Source organism: Brassica rapa, chromosome A04 (assembly GCF_000309985.2).
Source record: "Brassica rapa cultivar Chiifu-401-42 chromosome A04, CAAS_Brap_v3.01, whole genome shotgun sequence".
Taxonomy (NCBI): Eukaryota; Viridiplantae; Streptophyta; class Magnoliopsida; order Brassicales; family Brassicaceae; genus Brassica; species Brassica rapa.
This window is the reverse complement of record NC_024798.2, coordinates 17945037-17966476: the sequence shown is the minus strand read 5'-3', so window position 1 is coordinate 17966476 and position 21440 is coordinate 17945037. Positions and strand designations below refer to the sequence as shown.

Here is a 21440-nt window from a genome sequence, read left to right as displayed (position 1 = left end):
TGTTCTTTAGTTTATGAGCCTATATATCTTTGGGCCTTTACTTGAACATTATTTTGGTATTAAAAAAGTTTTAATACGTTATGTCAAAATAAAATATAAACTTTATGATTAAGTTTTTTTTTTTTGGTAAAATATTAAAATTTATACGATTTTCGTTATTGCAAGCAACTTATTACAAAAAAAAGAAAGAAACAAGATCAACCCAACCTAATTAACAAGAACAAAAGGAGAGCATCGCTCAAGGAGGACGGTAACAGAGGAAGCTGACTGCGGTCTGGCAGGGAGAGAGAGAGAATGTGGTCTTTGAGGAGCCTGTCTAGCTGAAGATGAAGACCCCGATCAGAGGTTGTGACGGCGGTGAAAATGCGTGCGTTTCTCTCCTTCCACACAATATAGCTGATAGACTGGAAGATGAGTTTCATGAGAACGGTGGCATTGTGACTAATAGGAGAATGAGGCTGTAGAATCTAAGCCGCTGCAGCATGGAGATCTGAAGGAGGATTATCCCAGATTTGCGATGCAAAAGATATCCAAAGAGAAGAGGAATATTCACACTCAAAGAAGAGGTAATGATGAGTTTCTAAATCTAATGAGCCGAGAACACAGTCCCCGATAACATTTAATCTCCAACGCAAAAGTCGGTCCTTAGTTGGTAGTTTAGAAGAGCAAGCCAAGCCATGAAAGAGTTCCTTGGTATATTTTTTTTAAACCAAATAGCTTTGCTCCAAAATACAGTAGGAGATTGTTTATATCTATAAGCTTGGGGGGCACTTAAAGGGCATGGTCGATTTTACGCAAAGTTATTCATTTCACATGAGTAAAGAAGCCTCCGTGCTACAAAACCCAATAAGATAAATCAGTAAAGTTTATCACAGAAATATAGTTAACGTCTCGTGTGTGTGCGACGATCTTTTAGCTGTATAAGAATATTATAAGATGTGTTACGAACTTAAAGTCATAGATTTTAATTATACCTTTTAGACCTAAAAGTCTTTATATACATACTTGGAACAAGCTCCTGCAATTTGGTTCAATGTCATAAGAGATTATTCTAACTGATACAATTTTATTATACTAACTATTCGTCTTGTTTTGTAGCTTAGGATTATCATTAGAAAGTGTGTAGAATTAAAAAAAATCAGAGATATAAATTGGTGATTTAAAAAAAAAATAATGACCGAGTGGCTAAAACTACTATGATGCAAAGTATTAAAAATTTAAACCGATGCAAGATAGTAAATTATACTATCTCCATTTTTATTAGATAAATTTTAAGATTTTGAGCACAGATTAAGAAAATATTTAATCTTTATATTTAAAAAAAAAACATCATTAGTTATTTATTTAAACACAAGTTAACCAATAGTAAAATCAATTGTAGAATATAAAGTCATATCACATAAAAATTTAATAAATTTTTAATTAAAATTTGAAAATGTAATCCAAGTTTTTTTTTTTTGAAACACAAAATGTAATCTAGTTTGGAATAAAAACTCTTCTAAAATTTCATGTATCAAAAAAAAAACAGAAGGAATACATAGTAGATGAAGAGAATGAAACTTGTTCAAAAGTCTAAAACCAAACAAAAATGTAACTTGTATTTGTATAGTGTATGTACTAAATTCATTCACAAGTTTCACAAAACATATGTTTGTACAGTAATCGGCTGTTTCACATACTAGTTTTAAACACTGAATGTATATAATCAAACGTTTCCGATCTAAAACACATGCTTTCGTCTTTACCAATCAAATTCTGTGCTTAATTTTCTTTGTCAACATAATTTTTGTTTTGTTTTCAGTATGCTGAGTTGTTTACCATTACTTAATTTTGTTATTATTGAATCCTTTCAACATGCGTCACCGTGGAACGAGGGAGGCATGACTTATATTGTTTTTACTTATCGCACCGTCCGGTCTCCACTTAATTATTGTAATAAACAATGTATAAATCCCTGCCGTTTTTTTAGAAAGTGTATAAGTTCCTGTCGTTTCATATGAATTTGCTTGCCACTAGAGACGAGGGCCGATTAGCAGTTTAGTACCATAGATCGTTACCTTTGCTAATTGTTCTGACATCAAAATTTTGGATTGTTATATTCGGCTGGTGTGCCCAAGTATATAAGTTTATGGAATATATCCCTACGTATTTGATCTTATTATATATTATGTTGTTTATACTGTTTTTTTTTTCTTAACATTGAATGATTAAGACGGCTGGACTAAACTTTTCTGAACTTTTTTTCCATGACATCGAGATGGAATATATTAAATGTGCGGGATAAGCATTTGAAATAGATTACTGTACAAACATATGTTTTATCAGCTATGCTAGTTTCACAAAACATATGTTTGTACAGTAATCGGCTGATAATGCGTTCTTTTAATTTGACCAATACAATTCTAGCAGCTAGTTTTTTAAACCCTCTATTTTATTTTATCAACAGAAAATGTGTTGTCAACCACCTAGCCAACAAAAAAATAACCAAGTAGGTGAAATTGTAACATGGACATCAATTCCAATAAATTATGAAATTATATTATAAATAAATATTTATTCTAGTTATGTTCAACATGCATAAGTGCTAATACCATGTGAGGAATTTATGACCATGCTACAACTCTCATTCTTTAGCTTATTTTAATCGGTAATACATGAACATTCATATATATATATATATATATATATATGTGTGTGTGTGTGTGTGTGTGTGTGTGTGTGTGTGTGTGATCAACCAGAAAACCCTATGTTTTTTTTTTTGATAAAGGGATTTAACCAGAAAAATGTTATTAAAACTTTTGGTGAGATGGTATATACATGTAAAAGTAGTATATAAATAGTTGGCAACAATATGGCAAATCAAGAATGGGATAACGGCAAAAGTATAATTAGTTGGCACCAATATTCAATCAATGTACAGCCAACCTATACATACCAACTGAGTTCTGTTGTATTTTTAAGGAAACCAACTGAGATTTGTGTAAATTATAAATTATGTGTTGGTATATATAAAAATGTTGTATGAAGAATTCTACTACTACCATTTTGGCCACTTATTATATCTAACGTGATGTAAACAATTATATTTGTTTTATAAGTTTATTTGATTATGTATACAGTTACATATATACTAGTATATGTGTGTGTTTTTACAAACAGGAATCCGTGACGCAGAAAGAATGTATTCTTGCGTTAGTAAGAGATTTTCATTTTGGGGACATATTTCTTGAAAACGAGTAGAGATATCACAACTGAAAAATATGTTGGTACCACCGGATCTATTAGCCTGGTTTAAACGTAGTTGGTGTTATTGTCTTCCCAATTTTTGAAAATCTAATAAAGAGCATGTTTTTTATCATATAGTATTTGGTATTAGCACAAATCATGTCTAGAGACGAATTATGATATAAGAAAAACTTTAATGGAGGATTCTCGACGTAAAATTCTCAAAACAGATACTTTGATTGGATTTTTCGTGTATATATATATATATATATATATATATATATGTTGAGACCTTTGCGTTGAAAATTCCCTTAAAGATTACTCTTTTTTTTTTTTTTTTTTTTTTTGGTCAAACCCTTAAAGATTACTCTAATACCCAGATCTCTCGTTAAACAGAAAAAAAAACATGTTGTGATATATATTTTAGTAGTTTTCCGACGCCCAAGAGAAATACCACGGTGCAGTTGTAATTGGAAAGAATAAATCAATTAATGTTCTTAGAACTATTTTTTTTTTTGTTTTAGTATATGATTAATTACTATTATACTTTTTGTCACACTAACTTATGATTTTAAGGAGGTGAAATGTAGAAATTATAGTTTGTCGTTTACGTACGATTCTAACATAACGAATTAGTCGACGTCGACTAACTTATGTTTTTTCCAATTATATACTAAACGCGTCCAGGGGCAAATCACTGAAACTGATTTATTTTCTTATTCGTAATTTGTTGCTACTTTTAATCAGACAACCCGTTTCCAACTGTTTGTGGTTATTTTAACCATCTTCATTTTCTTTCAGGTTTAGTTTTGAGTTGTTCTAGTCACCTAAGATTGGGTTTCAGCTGCCTTTAGGGGTTATCTTTTTGGGAATGTTTTAATATTTTCTGCCAGTTTTTGTGTTCAACTTGTATAATTGACGTTTGAATCAGTAGTAATCTTCAGATGGAAAAACAAATCAGACAAACCCTCTTAACCCACAAGTCAATAGTTGTTGACTATAACAGTAGAACGACAATTCTTTTGGTGGCACAAAACGAGGACAATATTCAACATCAGTTACGTATAAACACTTTTGACATTATATATTAAGCTAAAGGCTGAAGATCGAAGTCCATAGCTACATACAGGTTTAAGATAAAGGAAACTAAACGATAAACAAGGAAAATAAAATATAGTGGCCGTAAATTAGGATTTTCCCTAAATTAGAATTATAAGCCTCTCAAAACACAGTTGCAACTTGCAAGTAATATTTTCATACAGTAATTCTTAACCATTTTCATAATTCAAACAAATGAATCAAATATAGATCACAAAGAAAGAGATTTTTTTGGTATTCAAGGCAATAGCAAAATCTATGAGAGAATAATTACGTGTTCCAGTGGCATTGGATCATGACCAGACGCAGTAGCGTGCTTATGTTAGATGAGGTCTAAGGCAAAATTTTAAAAGAAAATAGATTAAGTGAAGGAAGAATTGAGCTAGGGGCCCTTCCTCACACATACACTTTAATTTACCACTACACCATAACAAACATTTTGTAATTTGGAGCCCCAAAAACTATATTTATTTAGGGGCCTGAGATAAAAGTTTTTTTTAAGACATAGTGGGCACGGCTCTGACCAGACGTACTCCGAGAAATGCGGCTGTTTGCCGATCTCTTTACTTCCCAGTCACTTGCTTTTTTCCCACAAGTGCAGCACTGCGGCATCTCATTATGCCCTTTCACATTTATATTTTATTTATATACTACTGTTAATAATGTGATTATATATTTTGGAAATTTATTTATTTAGTCATTACTCATTACGATAGCCGTCAAAAGTTAATACGGTAATTTATTTATGTTACACGACAAAGAGAATATTTGATTCTTCGGTCGAGTCTAGTGAGATATTTACTGTCCAATCATTTGCCGCAACAATACAAATTGTTTTTTGGACAATATATGATCGTTACCGACTCATATAAATTATATAATTGCGTGTTCCAAATTTAAGAAGAAAAGGAATTGAAAACGAACCAAAAAAAACTAATCAACACGGTATGCCCAAAAAGAGATAATACAAACTACACATCCATCTTTCAGTTTTTGAAGAAGGTTAAAAACTAATGGGTGGTGAACCAAATAAGAGATAATCCAATTAAACGCACAAGACTTGGTCGTATATTATATAATATTAATATTAGTTCCTTATATCATTCACCACCTTTTAATATATATTAGTTTATTATATACTTTATAAATAAAGAGTACAAATCTGATCCTTCCTCCTTCTCTAACATGGAGAAGTGGTCGAAGATGTTTACATTCTGAAAGTCAGCATCTCTCTCGTTTCATCATCCTCTTACTATTTTCCCAACAAAATAATCAACATCCATAACACGATTACATAAATCTTACTTCTCTCTCGGATTCTTAATCATTCTTTTTTTCTTTCTTGCTATTTTTCACCGTGTTATATATCACATATACATAAAACACACACATACACACGCGTCATAGACATATTATGTGCAGTGTCTTTGAGTCTTTAGACATGGACAACTTCCAAGGAGACCTAACCGACGTTGTACGAGGACTCGGATCAGGACACATGACATCATCTCCTGGGCCACCGGAAGGTCCATTTGCAATCAGTTTGTCTACGCCGCCGACTTCAGATTTCCACGTGGATTTTCCCTCCGTCGCAAACTCTCAGATGAATCCCTTCGGCGACCCGTTCGTAAGCATGACAGATCCTCTCCTCAGCCTCCCGGCCAACTTCTCCGGCGCTGGAGATAGCAAAAGCAACAACAGTTTTGCAGTCTTTCCAAACACTACTGTGGATGATCATGTCAAGAATCAATGCAGTGTCTTCCCAAGAATCCGGATTTCGCAAAGAAACATCATCCAAGATGCATCCAAGTGTAATTCTCCAGCTATGGCCACCTCCTCCGTCACAGCAGCTTCTCCGTGGGGGATGATCAACGTTGATAGCCCTAACAGTCCAAGAAACTGTTTACTGGTCGATAATAATAACATCACGTCATCTTCTTCGCAGATTCAGATCTCTTCTTGCCCTCAGAATTTTGGCATAACGAGGAGGTAAATTTATTAGAATCTGATCTCCATGTTTTAATTATCATTTTTTCCTTCTTGATTAGTTAGGCTCATGATAAAACTTAATAAGTGATTTATAAGTTTTATTTTCAAGGTTTCATTGATTGACTATGTGAATGACATCCTTTTTCATTTCGAAAACTTGATTGAGCTACTCAACAAACTTTCATTTTTTTTCTTTTTGAAAATAATCTGATGTGCTAACAAAATATAATGTAAAAATGAAAAGTTATTATAAATCAAAATATTATATATCTATCCACAATTTAATTTCGTATCTACGTTTATATTATTTCGTCTACATTTTTATTTAAGATCAGTTTCATGAAACCATAAGAGACAAACTGAACTAGGGTTTTGTTCTGTGTATGTATTTTTTTTGACGAGTGTATGTAATTCTCAAAGGAGTATGCAACCTTTGTGATTTTCTCAAAAAGAATTTGGTGAAGTTTTATTCTCGTCATTCGGTATCAGTACTTTGTTTTTTTTTAATCAAATCTTGCATTACATCCGTCGTCTCCTTTTCTTGGTCGTTTCAAAATTGCGATGTTTAGTTTAGTTTCGATCTTTCACTTTACAATTATGTTGTTATCTACACAGATTTCCAAATTTAGATTCAAACTTGAAAAGGGTACGAGCAGGAGTCTAAATATATGAAGTGTAAAACTCACAGACAAAACAATGAACTACCATGCCGTTATATTTCAAACCGAGTTCATTGTGTCCAATGTTATAAATTGATCATAAATTAACATTTAAAATTATAATTAACATGTATACTCACGTCACAAGGGTTAAAAATATATATGATATATATATATTGACTACTAATGACGAAGGATGCAGGAAGGGCCAGGGAAAGAAGGTGGTGTGCATACCTGCTCCAGCCGCCGCGAGCAGCCGGTCCAGTGGAGAAATTGTTCCGTCTGATCTGTGGGCCTGGCGAAAATACGGTCAAAAACCCATCAAAGGTTCTCCTTATCCCAGGTATATATAACATTTGTAACACTACTATATATGTCCCTGAATACATTACAAACATGATATATAGTCATATAGATATAATTACTGATTTAATATGTTAATTGCTCTCGTCTCACAATTTTCAACAAAATATATTAATTATACTGAAAAGTGATTTTTCTTAAGAGAAAATAAATCACATTATAAGTAGAATCTGCAGCCTTGCTTCCCTTCACAAACTGGAGATGCAATCATTAGCATGAAACTATATATATAAAGTCTAAAGTTCACATATCTTTATACGGCGCACATTAAGCCTTTAAATTCCTTATTGTGATTGCAAACTTACCTCATAATCGTAAGTCATAATATTCCATTTGAACTCGAGTTGTTTTTTTTCTCCGGTCAATTGTGCCTAGTGATCAAATAAATGGGTTGTTACTTCTTAATTTTAAACAAAGAAAAGTATATTTTCTCATGAAAAAAGTACGTATAAATAAAGTGATATATATTAATTAGATTATAGTAATCGAGTCTTTGATGGCTACTTGAATGCTTAATCGTTCCTCAGGGGTTACTACAGATGTAGCAGCTCGAAAGGTTGTCCAGCTAGGAAACAAGTGGAACGTAGCCGCACCGATCCAAACATGTTAGTCATTACTTACACATCAGAACATAACCATCCATGGCCCACTCAACGCAACGCTCTCGCCGGCTCTACTCGTTCTTCTTCATCCTCTTCTTCAAACCCTTGTTCCAAATCCACAATCGCAACGACTTCTGCCTTGTCCAGAGTCTCCCAAAACAAAGAGGAACCTAATAGGTCCCACTTGCCATTCTCATCCACTCCTCCTCCTTATGTAGCCAAAGCGGTTAAGGAGGAAGACGCTGAGGAGCGTAAGGATAATATGGAGTTCGATGACGTTGACGACACCTATAGACCGGAGTTTCAGCATCAGCTGGGGGATTTCTTCGCCGATCTTGACGAGCTTGAGGAAGATTCTCTAACTATGTTGCTCCCTCAAGGATTCTCCGGAGATAATAGCGGTGGAGGTAACCTGGATAACAAAAGAATGATTCCTGACGTTTTTAGCGATTTCTTTGACGACGATTCCCCAAGATCGTTATAAATATACCAAAGTTCAGTAAAAAGATCGTTATAAATATTCTTAGTATCAATGTAATTAGTCATGAATTTCGTGTAATTCGATTAACTTAGATGACGGTATTAGCCTGCCGTAGAGCATGGTCTATGATGGTAATCTCGCGATTTATGTTACATTTTTTTTGGGGGGGGGGGGGGGGGGGGGAGTGGGGTGATCCATATTATATAGTCAAAATAAATTTGCGAGCTCATGTGCTTTTTCTTTTATAAAACATTTCCATCCTTACACTCATAAAGGTTTTCAAACAAAAAACATACGCTACTTATACTTTAGTGCAAATTAATTACTGAAATAAGTTATAATTAAATGTAAAATATTACACCTAAACAGTATTTTACTCTTTTTTACTTTTACATATCTCATTTACAACCTATTTTATATGTCTGGACTTGTATGTGAATGAAACACTTCTGATTCAGTTTTCTTTCAGGAGTATAGTTATGTCGCATGATTGGAGCTATGCAAGCTACCTAACTCTATCGTATTATTTTGTTTAAAAAGCCTCTATCGTATGATCGATATATAATATATATGAAACAATTAATGATGGTGAGAATAATTTCTCTTTCTGACCATGCATGTGGATGATCTCGAAAGCTAGGAAGAAAGCCCTAATTTCATGGCTTTTCTTACGGGCAAAATTAAATTCGAATATTATAATTTATTATTATTATTATTCGATATAATAATCATATTCATTCTGACTTGTGAGTAATTGAATGAATGTATGTATGATACTATGATGTTTGTGAGTTTGTCTACAGAGAAACTGGAAACAAAACCGGAGCTTGTAACTTTGATGGTAAATTGTTCATCGCTGTGAGTTCTGTTATCTGGATTTGAAACTCGCAGTTATTGAAAAATTTACATGCGGATTTTCAGCATCCGAGACCGAAGACTGTTCACGATGAGCCATATAATGACGTCTTAACAGCATCTTTACTCGTTACGGTCTCTAGTCTAGATCACCACAATGGGGGTGGGGATGGGGGAGTGGGGTGATCCATATTATATAGTCAAAATAAATTTGCGAGCTCATGTGCTTTTTTCTTTTATAAAACATTTCCATCCTTACACTCATAAAGGTTTTCAAACAAAAAACATACGCTACTTATACTTTAGTGCAAATTAATTACTGAAATAAGTTATAATTAAAAGTAAAATATTACACCTAAACAGTATTTTACTCTTTTTTACTTTTACATATCTCATTTACAACCTATTTTATATGTCTGGACTTGTATGTGAATGAAACACTTCTGATTCAGTTTTTTTTCAGGAGTATAGTTATGTCGCATGATTGGAGCTATGCAAGCTACCTAACTCTATCGTATTATTTTGTTTAAAAAGCCTCTATCGTATGATCGATATATAATATATATGAAACAATTAATGATGGTGAGAATAATTTCTCTTTCTGACCATGCATGTGGATGATCTCGAAAGCTAGGAAGAAAGCCCTAATTTCATGGCTTTTCTTACGGGCAAAATTAAATTCGAATATTATAATTTATTATTATTATTATTCGATATAATAATCATATTCATTCTGACTTGTGAGTAATTGAATGAATGTATGTATGATACTATGATGTTTGTGAGTTTGTCTACAGAGAAACTGGAAACAAAACCGGAGCTTGTAACTTTGATGGTAAATTGTTCATCGCTGTGAGTTCTGTTATCTGGATTTGAAATTCGCAGTTATTGAAAAATTTACATGCGGATTTTCAGCATCCGAGACCGAAGACTGTTCACGATGAGCCATATAATGACGTCTTAACAGCATCTTTACTCGTTACGGTCTCTAGTCTAGATCACCACAATGGGACCAGAATATTCGGTTATAAAAAAAAACTGGAAACAAAAGCTGCATCGTATAGAATAACAAATTACATTGTTTAAAAAGACCCATCACGATACTGAAGCGAACTTTGATTATTACGGATTGCATTTACAGTCAACTATTTCACGTGTACAGTGGCATAATGTCCGTGTCTGAAAAAATGATGAAATAAAACAATAAAACTAAATTTTCGACTCATAAAAAATATATAAAATCCAAATATTCCCAAGAAAGTTTAATATTAACATTTAACATCTTACCCAAAAAAAAAGTTTAATATTAACACTCCGTTTTTACGTCTGTGTCACACATACTTTACTGAAATTAAATAATCATGAAAAGTTAAATCACCGCTAGATTAAAAAGATTATGAGTGTGTGGATCTCAACTTTTGATCAAAATTATTCTGGAAATAGTGACCTTAAGATTTGTCAAATCCATCGGACTCTGATTGATAGAAAGAAAAGTTGCATCACAAGTTCAAAAAATAATATATTTGTAAAAGGTGTTTGATTTGATGAGGGGCATGGAGAAAAGAACAGTCGAATATAACACGTTTAATTATCATAATATTTACTTTTCTATATGGTTTTTAATTTTTATTCTCTCACGATGGGACAGAGAATAATGGGAGGCCAATATGATACTTGGACGAAAATTTTAGTGGGAAAATAGGCTTGTGGATGAAACTATTTGGCGTCACCTTTTTTATATATTAATGAAAATGATTACCATTTTACATGGGTATAATTATGGGGCAGTTTAGTTATATAAATTAAGTTGAGAATGTTTATGATAATTGATCAAATATAGTGGTTTAAGTCGCATCAAGAAAGTTCTTTAGACTAGCTAGCTAAGTTAAAACCTTAAATCCTAAAAAGAAGAATAAGCCAGTGATAAAGATAGTTTACTAATAACTACAAGACTAATCCCTCCAAAATATATATAATTAAAGGATTTCCATAATTAAATTATGAATAATTAGTAAATTATATATATACCGACAGAATAACATTCTGGCGAAGAAAGTAATAGGATAAGATTGATGTGTATGTCAATATTGATGATATTTTTATTCGTAAAAGCAATGATGAATTCTCTAACGAGACCGTAACGATATTCCTCAATCAAATATATACACACATCTAATCTTTTTTTTTCTGATCAAATATATACACATCTAATCTCTTTTTCTGATCAAATCTATACACATCTAATTTAACTTTTTGTTTTTTACCTTTACCAGAAATTAACTCCCTCATATGTTTCTGTGTTTTATGTATTTCTTATAAGTCAACACATATATGATTATGTAAAAATTACAAATATTAAACTAGAAAATCCCAAATTTTAGGCGTCAATCACTCGACGGCCCACCGTACCGTGGATTGGATCAGAGTTTGTTTAGTATGGTTGTTCGGGCTTTATACATAAAACCCACAAAGGAATAAAGCCCCCAAAAGTGTTATTTTTGTTAAATAGCCCTGTTCGTTTGGTTTCGTTTGGTTGCCGCAGGTTTTGGTGTCAGCGGCGGCGTCTGCGTCGGCAGCGTTAATGAGGACAGTTGTTGTTCGTTTTGCAGACGCTGACGCTGCCACAAATTATTGTTCGTTTGGAAGACGCAAGAAGTTGAAGTTGAAGTTGACGCAGGAAGTTGAAGTCGACGCCAACACTACCGCAGAAAGCAGATTTTTGTAAATAATGAATTATGTTAAAGGTAAAATAATAAATTACGTTATTGGCCGCAGGTTTTATTTCGCGACCGCAGATTTTATCGGCGTCAGCCGCAGGACGCAGCTTCCTGCGTCAACGAAACGAACAAGAGTTGACGCAGAATGTTGACGCTGCCGCTGCCGCCGGTACCTGCGGCAACCAAACGAACATCTTTATTGTAAAAATCAACATGCGGGAATAAATTAGCTAACTAGATCAGAAAATGTCAGACGATAGCTAAAATACATGGACAACTAGACGATAGCTAATGCCTAATACATAAGACTAATACAAACAAAGTATTAGTCCCTAGTTAAGAGGAGATTAACCAGGATAATTAGCCACTAACCATCAATACAAAACACAAACTAAGAACACAAATAAAAGCAAGAACATAGACAAATATGGGCACTGAGACTTTGAGATTTTCAGGCTTGAAAGTTGAAACTAAAACTAATTAGCCAGATCTGTAGACAGTAACTTGGTGATCTCTCCAGAAATCTTAGGGTTTCTCCAACTAGATTCTTCACTTGTTAGCTCTCGAACCATTTCGCACGGAACCAAACATACTTCCTCCGTTGATAGCTTCTCCTGGATTGCTTGTGATCCAAGCAAAACTTTAGTTTCTATTTCCGCATCAGAGATACCCTGCCTCTGAAGATAAACAACCAGCTCGTGAGAAAATACGATAAGAGTTATAATTAATTTGTATTATTATCTAGGAAGCTGTTTATTACTACCTTCTTTGTGGTCTGCATCATTTGGAGAATCCCAACTTGGCTTTGCAAGAACTTGACATACTTAGCGGCGGCTTGGAACATCTCGGCGGTGTTAAGTTTCTGACCACCGGGAATGAGTTTCGTGAGCTCCTGAGTCTTGTCCGCAATTCTTCTTCTCCTCTCTCGAGCCGCGATGCTCTGAGATGAAAGCGTTGGTCTCTTGGTGCCTTCTTGATCTCCTCGACCTGCCTCGAACGCTAAGGGGAAATCCGGAACCATAAACTCCGGGAAGATGGAAGCTTCTGGAACGTACTCAAGGTTAGGACTTGGGAAATGGTTGTGAGTGTTACAATGGTAGCTTGAGTTAAAGAGTTTCTGGCGTTTTGACGTGGGAAGGAAGGAATCCATGTTGTGTGACTCGTCGAATGTTTCAGCTTTAGGGTAAGGAAGAAAGATTTCTTGTGGAGGAAGCAACTGGTCGCAGAAAGCGTCAAAGTGAGTGAGCTCTAACAAGCTCTGTGAAGGAGCTTCTTCTTGAAACAATGGCCGATCAAACTGCATTTGCGGTTGAGATTGGAAGTAGAAACTGTCGGTTTCTGGGATAATCATATCCATGTCTGGAATAAAGCAATCCTGGAGCTGGATAGGTTGATCCCAGTTAAAGAAGTGGCTTAAACAATCCATGGACGACATTGAAAAGATGAAACCTGTAGAAGAAGGTGAAGCAATCAGTAGGAGTTACAAAGTATTTTTAATAGATAATTAGTAAGCTTAATTAAGCTTTAATAACTAGTAACGAGCTAATAGATTTTATCTATTATAAATACAAAGTAGACAAAAATAAAAGACAGGAGAGGATATATGAGAGAATGTAAGAGACCTGGAGATTGATTATAGAGGATTATTGTCGTGTCTTTTGTTTTAATTCAAGCAGACTTCAACGTTGTAAGTTGTATTACTCGTTAACTGTCTCGTAGGCATATATATTGGAGAGTAAAAAGTTAGGGTTTTAGAGCGGAAACGAAGGAGCCGTTACTCAGGGTTTTAGTTATTTTTTTTGTAACGACCTTCCTATTATCAGGGCATCATTCATTTATTTTAATAAATTTTTAATACAGAGCCATTGTCAAAATTAAAAAAAAAAATCGGTGATTGGCATTTATAAAATTTTAGACGTGTAAATAGATTTCAAATAAAAATAGGCATTTGAAAATAAGAACTTTAAATATATAAATATTTATCTTTATTATAAAGTTAATTGTGTATATTGTATAAGCATGGTTTAGTACTAAACATAAGAGTAACCGTCACTTTTAAGTTATTGTTTGGTAGCGTTTTATAGTTAATGCGGACCAATTAATGTTGGAATAATAATTAATTTATAAATGACCCTATATTTACTCTGCTTACGGTTACTCCTCACTCATACTCTCTTTTACTAGTGTTTTTTAAATTCATCAGTTTACTAAATAAGTAAATACTAATAAAATCATTATAAAAAAAACTTGTGGACTTGGTAAAAGTCGGCGACTTTGGCGGGTAAAGTAGGTTTCGTGGTTCCACGTGCCTTAGTCTTTGCTTTGCCGCCAAGTTTACTAACCTCTCAGTAACTTGGGCTTGAATTAGAGAAATGGGCCACTAAATGGTGCACAGCATTGCTTAATTCCTTTAAAGCCCTTTTAAAAAAAAAAAGAGAAACTATGAGAAGGGTAAAGAGATGGGCCTATAGCTTTACAAGAAGGATAAATAGAGAAGATGGGCTGCACCTGCGAAGTCAATAGACAGAAGACAACGTTAAAGGTTTTTAGGGTTAGATAAATAGATGCATATATATATATATACAGTATATCTTTCTCCTATACCTTGTAACGTAAGATCACGCGGCTATCTCTCTAAGGTTTCTTGTAAGAGAAGAACAAAGCTTTATTTATTGTTCGTTTAGTGTGTGTGGCGGGAGATCAAAATCTCAACATTCTCGGGTGAGTAAAATAACACTTGTTGCAGCAGCAGTGGTCTTCTCTTTATCTCTGCTTTTTCTTTAAGATCTGCTTGTCCTGGTTTGTTTTTCTCTGTATGTTAGTTCACTTTCTGATGATAATTCTGATTCTTTGAGGTTTTGTTTGTCTTAAGTTTTGAGTTCTTTGTTTACATCTCTGGACACTCCTCCTTTAGTCATTTGTTCATGACTTTTTCCAAATTTTTTATTAAATAAAAAAGTACCTCAAATTTCAGCTGGATCTGTGTTTCACTTTGTTTTATATTCTGTTTTAACTTTGAAAAGTGATATCTTTCGTTTTTGACTAACATGCATATTTTGTATCAGACAGACATGGAATATAGACCTAGCGCAGTGACTAATGAACGATCCCCGATTGAAGAGAGAATGGCTGTTCTTGTTATTCGAGTAGGGGAGGTTAATGGGTTGGTTCTTAAGAGCCCCCTTTACTGGGAATCTATAGAATTCCTTGCGAAAGACGAGGTTTCACGAGGCATATTCTATGCACTTCCAGATCAATGTAAGCTGCATTATCTAAAACGAAAGATAAAAGCCTCTAATACGGAAGAGAGGGAACTTTCTTATGAACCCCTTTATGATTATTGATGGAATTATGTTTTCCAGTGTCAGGGTTTCATGTTGTTTTGCTTGACTTTGATGTTGTGGGATATCTTTCATGTTCAGTGTTTATTTCTGTGTGCTTGAATTTTATATTTGCTGAATAACGAACCTGTCTTTAGTTTTACGTTACACAAAATGTTATTGTCATGTAATATGAAATGTTATTGTAATGTAACATGAAATGTTATTGTTATTTCTCTTTATATGTGTTTTCAGTAATGTTTTTCGTGATATATATGTTTACTTTATATCTCTAAACACTACGGCACGGTTCTGATGGATGCATAACCATTAGTGGATAAAATCAAAAGATCTAAACATCATCAGACTATATGTATAAAGACAACAGGCAATCTATAACGTACGCTTCCTTGGCATATGAGTGAAACTTCTGTTCTATAAATCCAAGTTTGGGCTATACTGAAACAAAGACATAAGCTTGTGGGAAAACTTATCCGCTACACTATTTCATTCTCCTTGGGCTTAGAGTGAACAAAACAAATTATTGCCAAACATGTATTAATTTGTCGAATAAAATAGAAAACCTCACTATTTGATCTAGAGTGGATGTTTAAACTGGATATATGTTAGTTTTTGTTCTTTTCCTTTGGTTCACGAAATCAAACCATATTGCCCTATTCCAGTTCGGTTATATTTCGTTAAGTTTTCTCAAATTGAAATATGCAATTCATAAACTGTAAATGACTTTTTATTATTTAAATAGTAACAGAAAAATTAATAGTTTAATATCAACAATTTGTGATTGGCCATAATATTCGGCGTACACTTTCCCATGAAAGCGTGCACGACGTCTTTTAGAATCACCCATTCTCGAAAACGGTAGTAATATTGTTATCTTGCTCAAGATTTCACTTCATCATTATCTTCTTGCTGTGTGGTTCTCTTTCTTGCTGCCTTTGTCTGAGAGATCTGTTTGTTCAAGTTAGTTTTTGTTACTCTCCCTAAGTTCGATTTTTTGATTCAATGGTGTGTGCTTGCGTTCCAGTTTATTCGTTCAGTTTTCTGGTTTCTTTCTTTACTCTCTCTGGTTAGATTATTTTAGTTTTCAAATGTTATATCTGTACATAGCTAAAGATGTTGAAGTTTCAGCTGGATTGTTCGTTGACACGTTTCAAAAAGGTTGATCGATGTTTGTATCTTCTGGTTGATATGAGTCTGGGTGGTTTGTAAACTGATGTTTTCTGTTTTGATAAACATGCAGATTTTGCATCACAACATGGCAGCTAAATCTAGCGCAGCGACTAATGTAAGTAATCAAAGTGGTGGAACCAAGCCATCCATTGAAGATCAAATGGCTAATCTCGTTAAGCGAGTGGGGGAGGTTCAGAGGATGGTCATTGCGAGCCCCCTTTACTGGGAATCAATAGAACTCCTTGCAAAAGACGAGACTTTACGAGGCGTATTCTATGCGATTCCAGATGGATGTAAGCTTCATTTTCTAAAACGAAAGATAAGAGCCTCCAACGAGAAAGAGGCTGAACCCTTTTATGAGAATCATAATAATGACTCCTGGCATCTCCGGTCTCCTTCCTATAAACCTCCTTGGTAGAATTGTAGTTTTTTTTTTTTCTGTTGTGGAATATGTTTCGTGATCAGTGTTTATTTCGTTGTGCTTGAATTTGATGTTGTCTGGATTATGAACTTGGCTTTGGTAGAATGTAAGAACTATCTCATTAGTTTTTCTACAAAAAAAAGAACTATCTTCATTGGTGGTTCTTTCAAATTACTATTTATTTTTAATTTATTTTAGTAGTATTACTAAATTATAAGTCATAAATAAAATAAATCATTAATAAGAAAGCATGTCTTGCTAGAGTATTTAATGTGTTTCGTTTGATTAAATATCTCACTTTTTCTCTTTTTAATTGTTTTAACAGATATTTATTTGTTTTATATAACAGATTTATTGAAATAATTGTTAAGGAAACGACCAATAAAGATTTTCCAATAATATTAAAGTTAATATGTATGTATTTTTTTAATAATGATTAGGCCCGTGCGATGCGCTTTATCTCAACGACCTAATCTCCATTCGTGGCCATGATCATCTTGCTCATGTATTATTTCTTCTTTGTTACCAATTGCCACAACTACCTTCATAATCATCAACACCAACTTTTTCTTTAAATGATTGTTCCTTACTTGACTGACATACATAACTAGTATTGAATGCGACAGAACATATTTGATTTTGATCGGACATGAGTCTAGAGAGGAAACCGTTCATTGTGTTCGTCATCTTGGATAAATTATAAATAGATCGGAGTCAGACATAAGTCTTCTCATCTTATTTTCTTAAGGCACAATGGTTTGGTAGCTCATTTAAACACCAGAAACAAATTTTTTTCTTTGTGAAATTAGCCCATTTTTGAAGAAATTTTCATATATTTTGTTTAATCCAAAAATTCACTTCAACTAAAAGAACTTTAAAAAAATGCTTGATATCATCTTTCACTTAATTATGATTCCTCACTGTTGTTTTTACAAATAAAATTTTGACATATGGTCAACTAGATGTTTTTTCCACACATAATTTTAACCATGTTTACTATCGTACGATTAAGAACCAAACCAAAATTTACTATTTTCACAAGAAAAATGCTCAAAGTCTCAAACATATCAAAAAGAAAAGAAAAGAAACCCCCCGTATAGGTTTATAATATTCAATTTTAATGTAAATATCCTTGAACATTTCACTGGAATCAAACCCGTATGAAACTATGAAGAATGTGTAGTAGGCTTGGTAGGTGGCCTTGACCGAATTGTCGGGTCTACATTCGTCGTGTGAATGCGATATTGAAACCTTTTTGTTATCAATTTTGAGTCAAAAAGTTTAATTTTTATAACTTTAATTCGATTTCGATGCACTTTAATACTGAGGCCTTAATTGACCAGTCAGACTGATAAATCTTGTCAAAAGATAAAGGAATATAATTACATAAATAGTACACTAAGTAGATATGTTGCCAATCTATAAGAATAACAATTATGATTACTTTTTAACAACCTAGTTGAAATTCCAACTGAAACTATGAAAAAAACTAAAATGGTGGAATGCATGTAAAGACATTCATATTATAGATTCCATGGATGCGCAATACAGATGACCCCTTTTATGTTTAAAAAAAAAAAGTTAGGAACAACATGGAACTTTTTTGTGTATTTTATGTTCGACTTATTAGCAATTCCCACTCGAGTGCTAATAAAAAACGGGTACAACATCCCCTAAATATGCTTTAATTGCATTGAATATTAAGAAGGCAAATCATGAAATGTAAAAATAGAACATGTTACGAAGATTAAGAGCACTTGTGGTTAGCATTCGGATTCCTTTCAGACGGTTATTTACAGTACGTGTTCCTAACTTATTAGTTATATTCTATTAAAAAAAAACTTATTAGTTATATTCAAGAAGAAAACGAGTGAATATTTTACTTATGTTTTTTAAATTGAATATTTTACTTATATGAAGGCCAGTTTTAAAAAAAAAAAAATTTACTTATAAAACTAAAAAAAACGAGGGAATTTTTTTACTTTGAACAGACGGGATGTGTGTAGCTTGCTAGCGGTTAAAGTGAAGTAAACAGATTTTTTTTTTGACCAGGTGGACTATTTTTCGTGACTTTATTCGCTTAAAACGTAAATTTATCGCAAATCAAATAATTGAAAACTCTAAATTTATCGTAAAGTAAATAAATTTCGTCTGCAAGCATACAAAAACCTGGAAACTCGGAAATGCGTCAACGTTATAAACTCTTAACTGACGTGTTTGATAAATTGTAGAAAATAATAGAAGCAAGTATTATGTATATGTCATATAAGTAGATACAAACTGAGTCTTTGAAGCAAGTTCTAGTCACATATGTTATTGCATAATCTGTAGACAATGCCACTTTGTTGCTTTTAAGCTACACAGCTCGCAATAACATCAATCAGATCATGTATCGCAATATTCTGTCATCAACAAAAAAAATTCCACATTGCAACCTATACGTATCCAAATAATATCAGCTATATACACATATTTTTTTTGGATACGAAACTGAGATGTAATTTCTATATCAGATCTAATATATAAACACTTATATTATTGAATGCGAAAATGTATAAATTTTATATGTAAATATATAATACATATACATAATCAAATATTTGGATTTTGTTAGTACGTACACTTATAGTTGTCTAATAACCATGCGGTAAATAATTGGAAACATTAAGAGTTTTAGGTTGTTTTTTTTTTAAAAAAGCATTCAAATTAAAAATATACAAAAGATATGACTTTGAAACCACGAAGTTTTAGAAAGCAAGATGAGACAATTCTTATATTTCAGGTAAACATGAACTTAGAAAAAAAGAAACTTGTAGACCATAAGCTTAGTGATACAAAAAAATGATAAAAGAAATACTAGGGAGTATGGTACCCTCGGCTTCGGCGACCTCTATTACTCTTCTCTTATATCGTGTTCCAATCCATATCTTGATACTTATGAATTTATTGGCCTCCCACCTCTTGATGTATTGAAATTTGCCGTAGCATCACTCATTAACCCATCTTCATCATTATGCACATTTGGTTGCTCAGTATGATTGTGAGAAGGGCTGCCATGTGTAGGTGTAAAGGCAAATGAATTGTCTCCTACTTCCAAATTGGTTTTGGAAACAATAATAGGTCATGGAATTTTTTTCCATAATAGTAGGTTCAGCTGGAGCAGAAATGATACATGCTAATGGTGGTGAAGTGGACTGAGAGTTAGAGCCAATTACATTTTAATGATGTTTTAAGTTTTGATTCTTGGAGATAATTGGCCAAATAAAGACACAGTTTATATTCATAAAATTAGTAAAATACTAGAACGGATTTTAAAATGAAGAAACAGACATTACATTGTATAGCTTTGTAACCTACATATCTCATTTCTTCATTTTTTTTCCTCAACCCTCTTATCGCACTAAATTTCTAATTTACGATTTCTCTTTCTAAAATATTATGGGGGGAGGGGGAGGAGCGGGTATTATAGCATGTGTATATTTTCAGATTAGTCAAACTTCAAATAAAATATAAAACGATTACAACAATAGTGATAAATAGTGCAAAAGAACACTTGTGTAAATGATCGAATAACAGGGGAACGTGTATTATATAGTATGTGTATATTTTCAGGTTAGTCAAACTTCAAATAAAATATATAACGATTACAATAATAATAAATAGTGTAAAAGAACACTTGTGTAAATGAACGAATAACAGGGGAGGTTAATATCACAATTCAAGAAAATGTGTTTACCTTCACGCTACAATTACTGAAAATAGGTGGTGTCGCCATCTTTGGATGTGAAATGTAAAGAAAGTGGCGTCGGTATCTTTGATCTATTGCGTATTACTCCCTCTTTTTTTAAAAGATACATATTCTAGACTTTTCACATATATTAAAAAAACTCATTAAATATGCATTGTTTTTTGTGAATAACAATTTTCCATAACTTTAAGCCAATAGAAATTCAATAAATACCATTAATTTTTTTGAAACTTACAATTTTTCATAAAATCATACATTGAAAAAGTAAAAAATGTATCTTTTTAAAACAATTTTTTTTTCCATAACATGCATTTTTTAGGAACGGAGGGAGTAGCATTGTTAATCCTTAAAGGCACAATTTGTTCCTTACCTTCAAACAACATTCATTCCTTTATTATAACTTTAATCACACAATCAATATCTTTAAATAACATTTAAATACACACGCAAAACTTACTTTTAGTTATCAATACACTCCTGGAATACATTAATTACGATCGAGGTTACTTTTAAAGAGATCATTTGTTTTCTTTCGGTCAGCGAAACATTTCATTTGGATATGTGGGAAAAAATTGCTTTAAACTACTTGATGATAAGTTCAAAGTAACAAATGGTCTGATATAATCAAGTTGTAATAAAGATACAATTATAGCAACGCATTTAAAACTGATACAGTTAACTAAATATATAAACATCAAAAGTTTTAAACTGTAGCAATTGAGTAATTAAAAAGAAATTGTAGGACGGCCTCGCCTAATTACTTAAATATTT

General features: G+C 32.9%; 3 protein-coding genes across 5 annotated transcripts; 2 read left to right on the top strand and 1 right to left on the bottom strand.

Annotated features, from left to right (window-relative positions):
• Positions 1-114: 114 nt before the first annotated feature.
• LOC103865359 (probable WRKY transcription factor 35) lies at positions 115-8584 on the top strand. The gene is made up of 3 exons (XM_009143156.2): positions 115-6312; positions 7174-7314; positions 7862-8584. Exons 1-3 carry the CDS (start codon positions 5738-5740, stop codon positions 8418-8420), a joined length of 1275 nt encoding a protein of 424 aa, XP_009141404.2. The 5' UTR covers positions 115-5737; the 3' UTR covers positions 8421-8584.
• A 904-nt stretch (positions 8585-9488) lies between these two features.
• Positions 9489-13680, bottom strand: LOC103865358 (transcription factor bHLH53). Of its 2 annotated transcripts, XM_033290416.1 has the most exons (3): positions 13612-13680; positions 12753-13438; positions 9489-12666 (listed from the first exon to the last, which is right to left on the bottom strand). In XM_033290416.1, the coding sequence occupies exons 2-3, from the start codon at positions 13422-13424 to the stop codon at positions 12466-12468; spliced, it is 873 nt and encodes a 290-aa protein (XP_033146307.1). In that variant the 5' UTR covers positions 13425-13438; positions 13612-13680; the 3' UTR covers positions 9489-12465. The 2 variants fall into 2 exon arrangements, with proteins under 2 accessions (XP_033146307.1, XP_018513988.2); XM_018658472.2 differs by lacking the exon at positions 13612-13680 and having other exon boundaries at positions 12753-13477.
• LOC103865356 lies at positions 13204-21264 on the top strand. Of its 2 annotated transcripts, none has more exons than XM_009143154.3 (2): positions 13204-14710; positions 15059-21264. In XM_009143154.3, exon 2 carries the CDS (start codon positions 15061-15063, stop codon positions 15331-15333), a length of 273 nt encoding a protein of 90 aa, XP_009141402.1. In that variant the 5' UTR covers positions 13204-14710; positions 15059-15060; the 3' UTR covers positions 15334-21264. The 2 variants fall into 2 exon arrangements, with proteins under 2 accessions (XP_009141402.1, XP_009141401.1); XM_009143153.3 differs by having other exon boundaries at positions 13207-14710; positions 15055-21264.
• The last annotated feature ends 176 nt before the right edge of the window (positions 21265-21440 follow it).

Bases quoted from the DNA above. Each gene is read 5' to 3' on its own strand.
- LOC103865359 (XM_009143156.2), top strand. From the start codon at position 5,738: ATGTGCAGTGTCTTTGAGTCTTTAGACATGGACAACTTCCAAGGAGAC. The intron at 6,313-7,173 runs GTAAATTTATTA...CGAAGGATGCAG, and splicing joins AATTTTGGCATAACGAGGAG to GAAGGGCCAGGGAAAGAAGG. The intron at 7,315-7,861 runs GTATATATAACA...ATCGTTCCTCAG, and splicing joins AAAGGTTCTCCTTATCCCAG to GGGTTACTACAGATGTAGCA.
- LOC103865358 (XM_033290416.1), bottom strand. From the start codon at position 13,424: ATGTCGTCCATGGATTGTTTAAGCCACTTCTTTAACTGGGATCAACCT. The intron at 12,667-12,752 runs GTAGTAATAAAC...GTTTATCTTCAG, and splicing joins TGATGCAGACCACAAAGAAG to AGGCAGGGTATCTCTGATGC.
- LOC103865356 (XM_009143154.3), top strand. From the start codon at position 15,061: ATGGAATATAGACCTAGCGCAGTGACTAATGAACGATCCCCGATTGAA.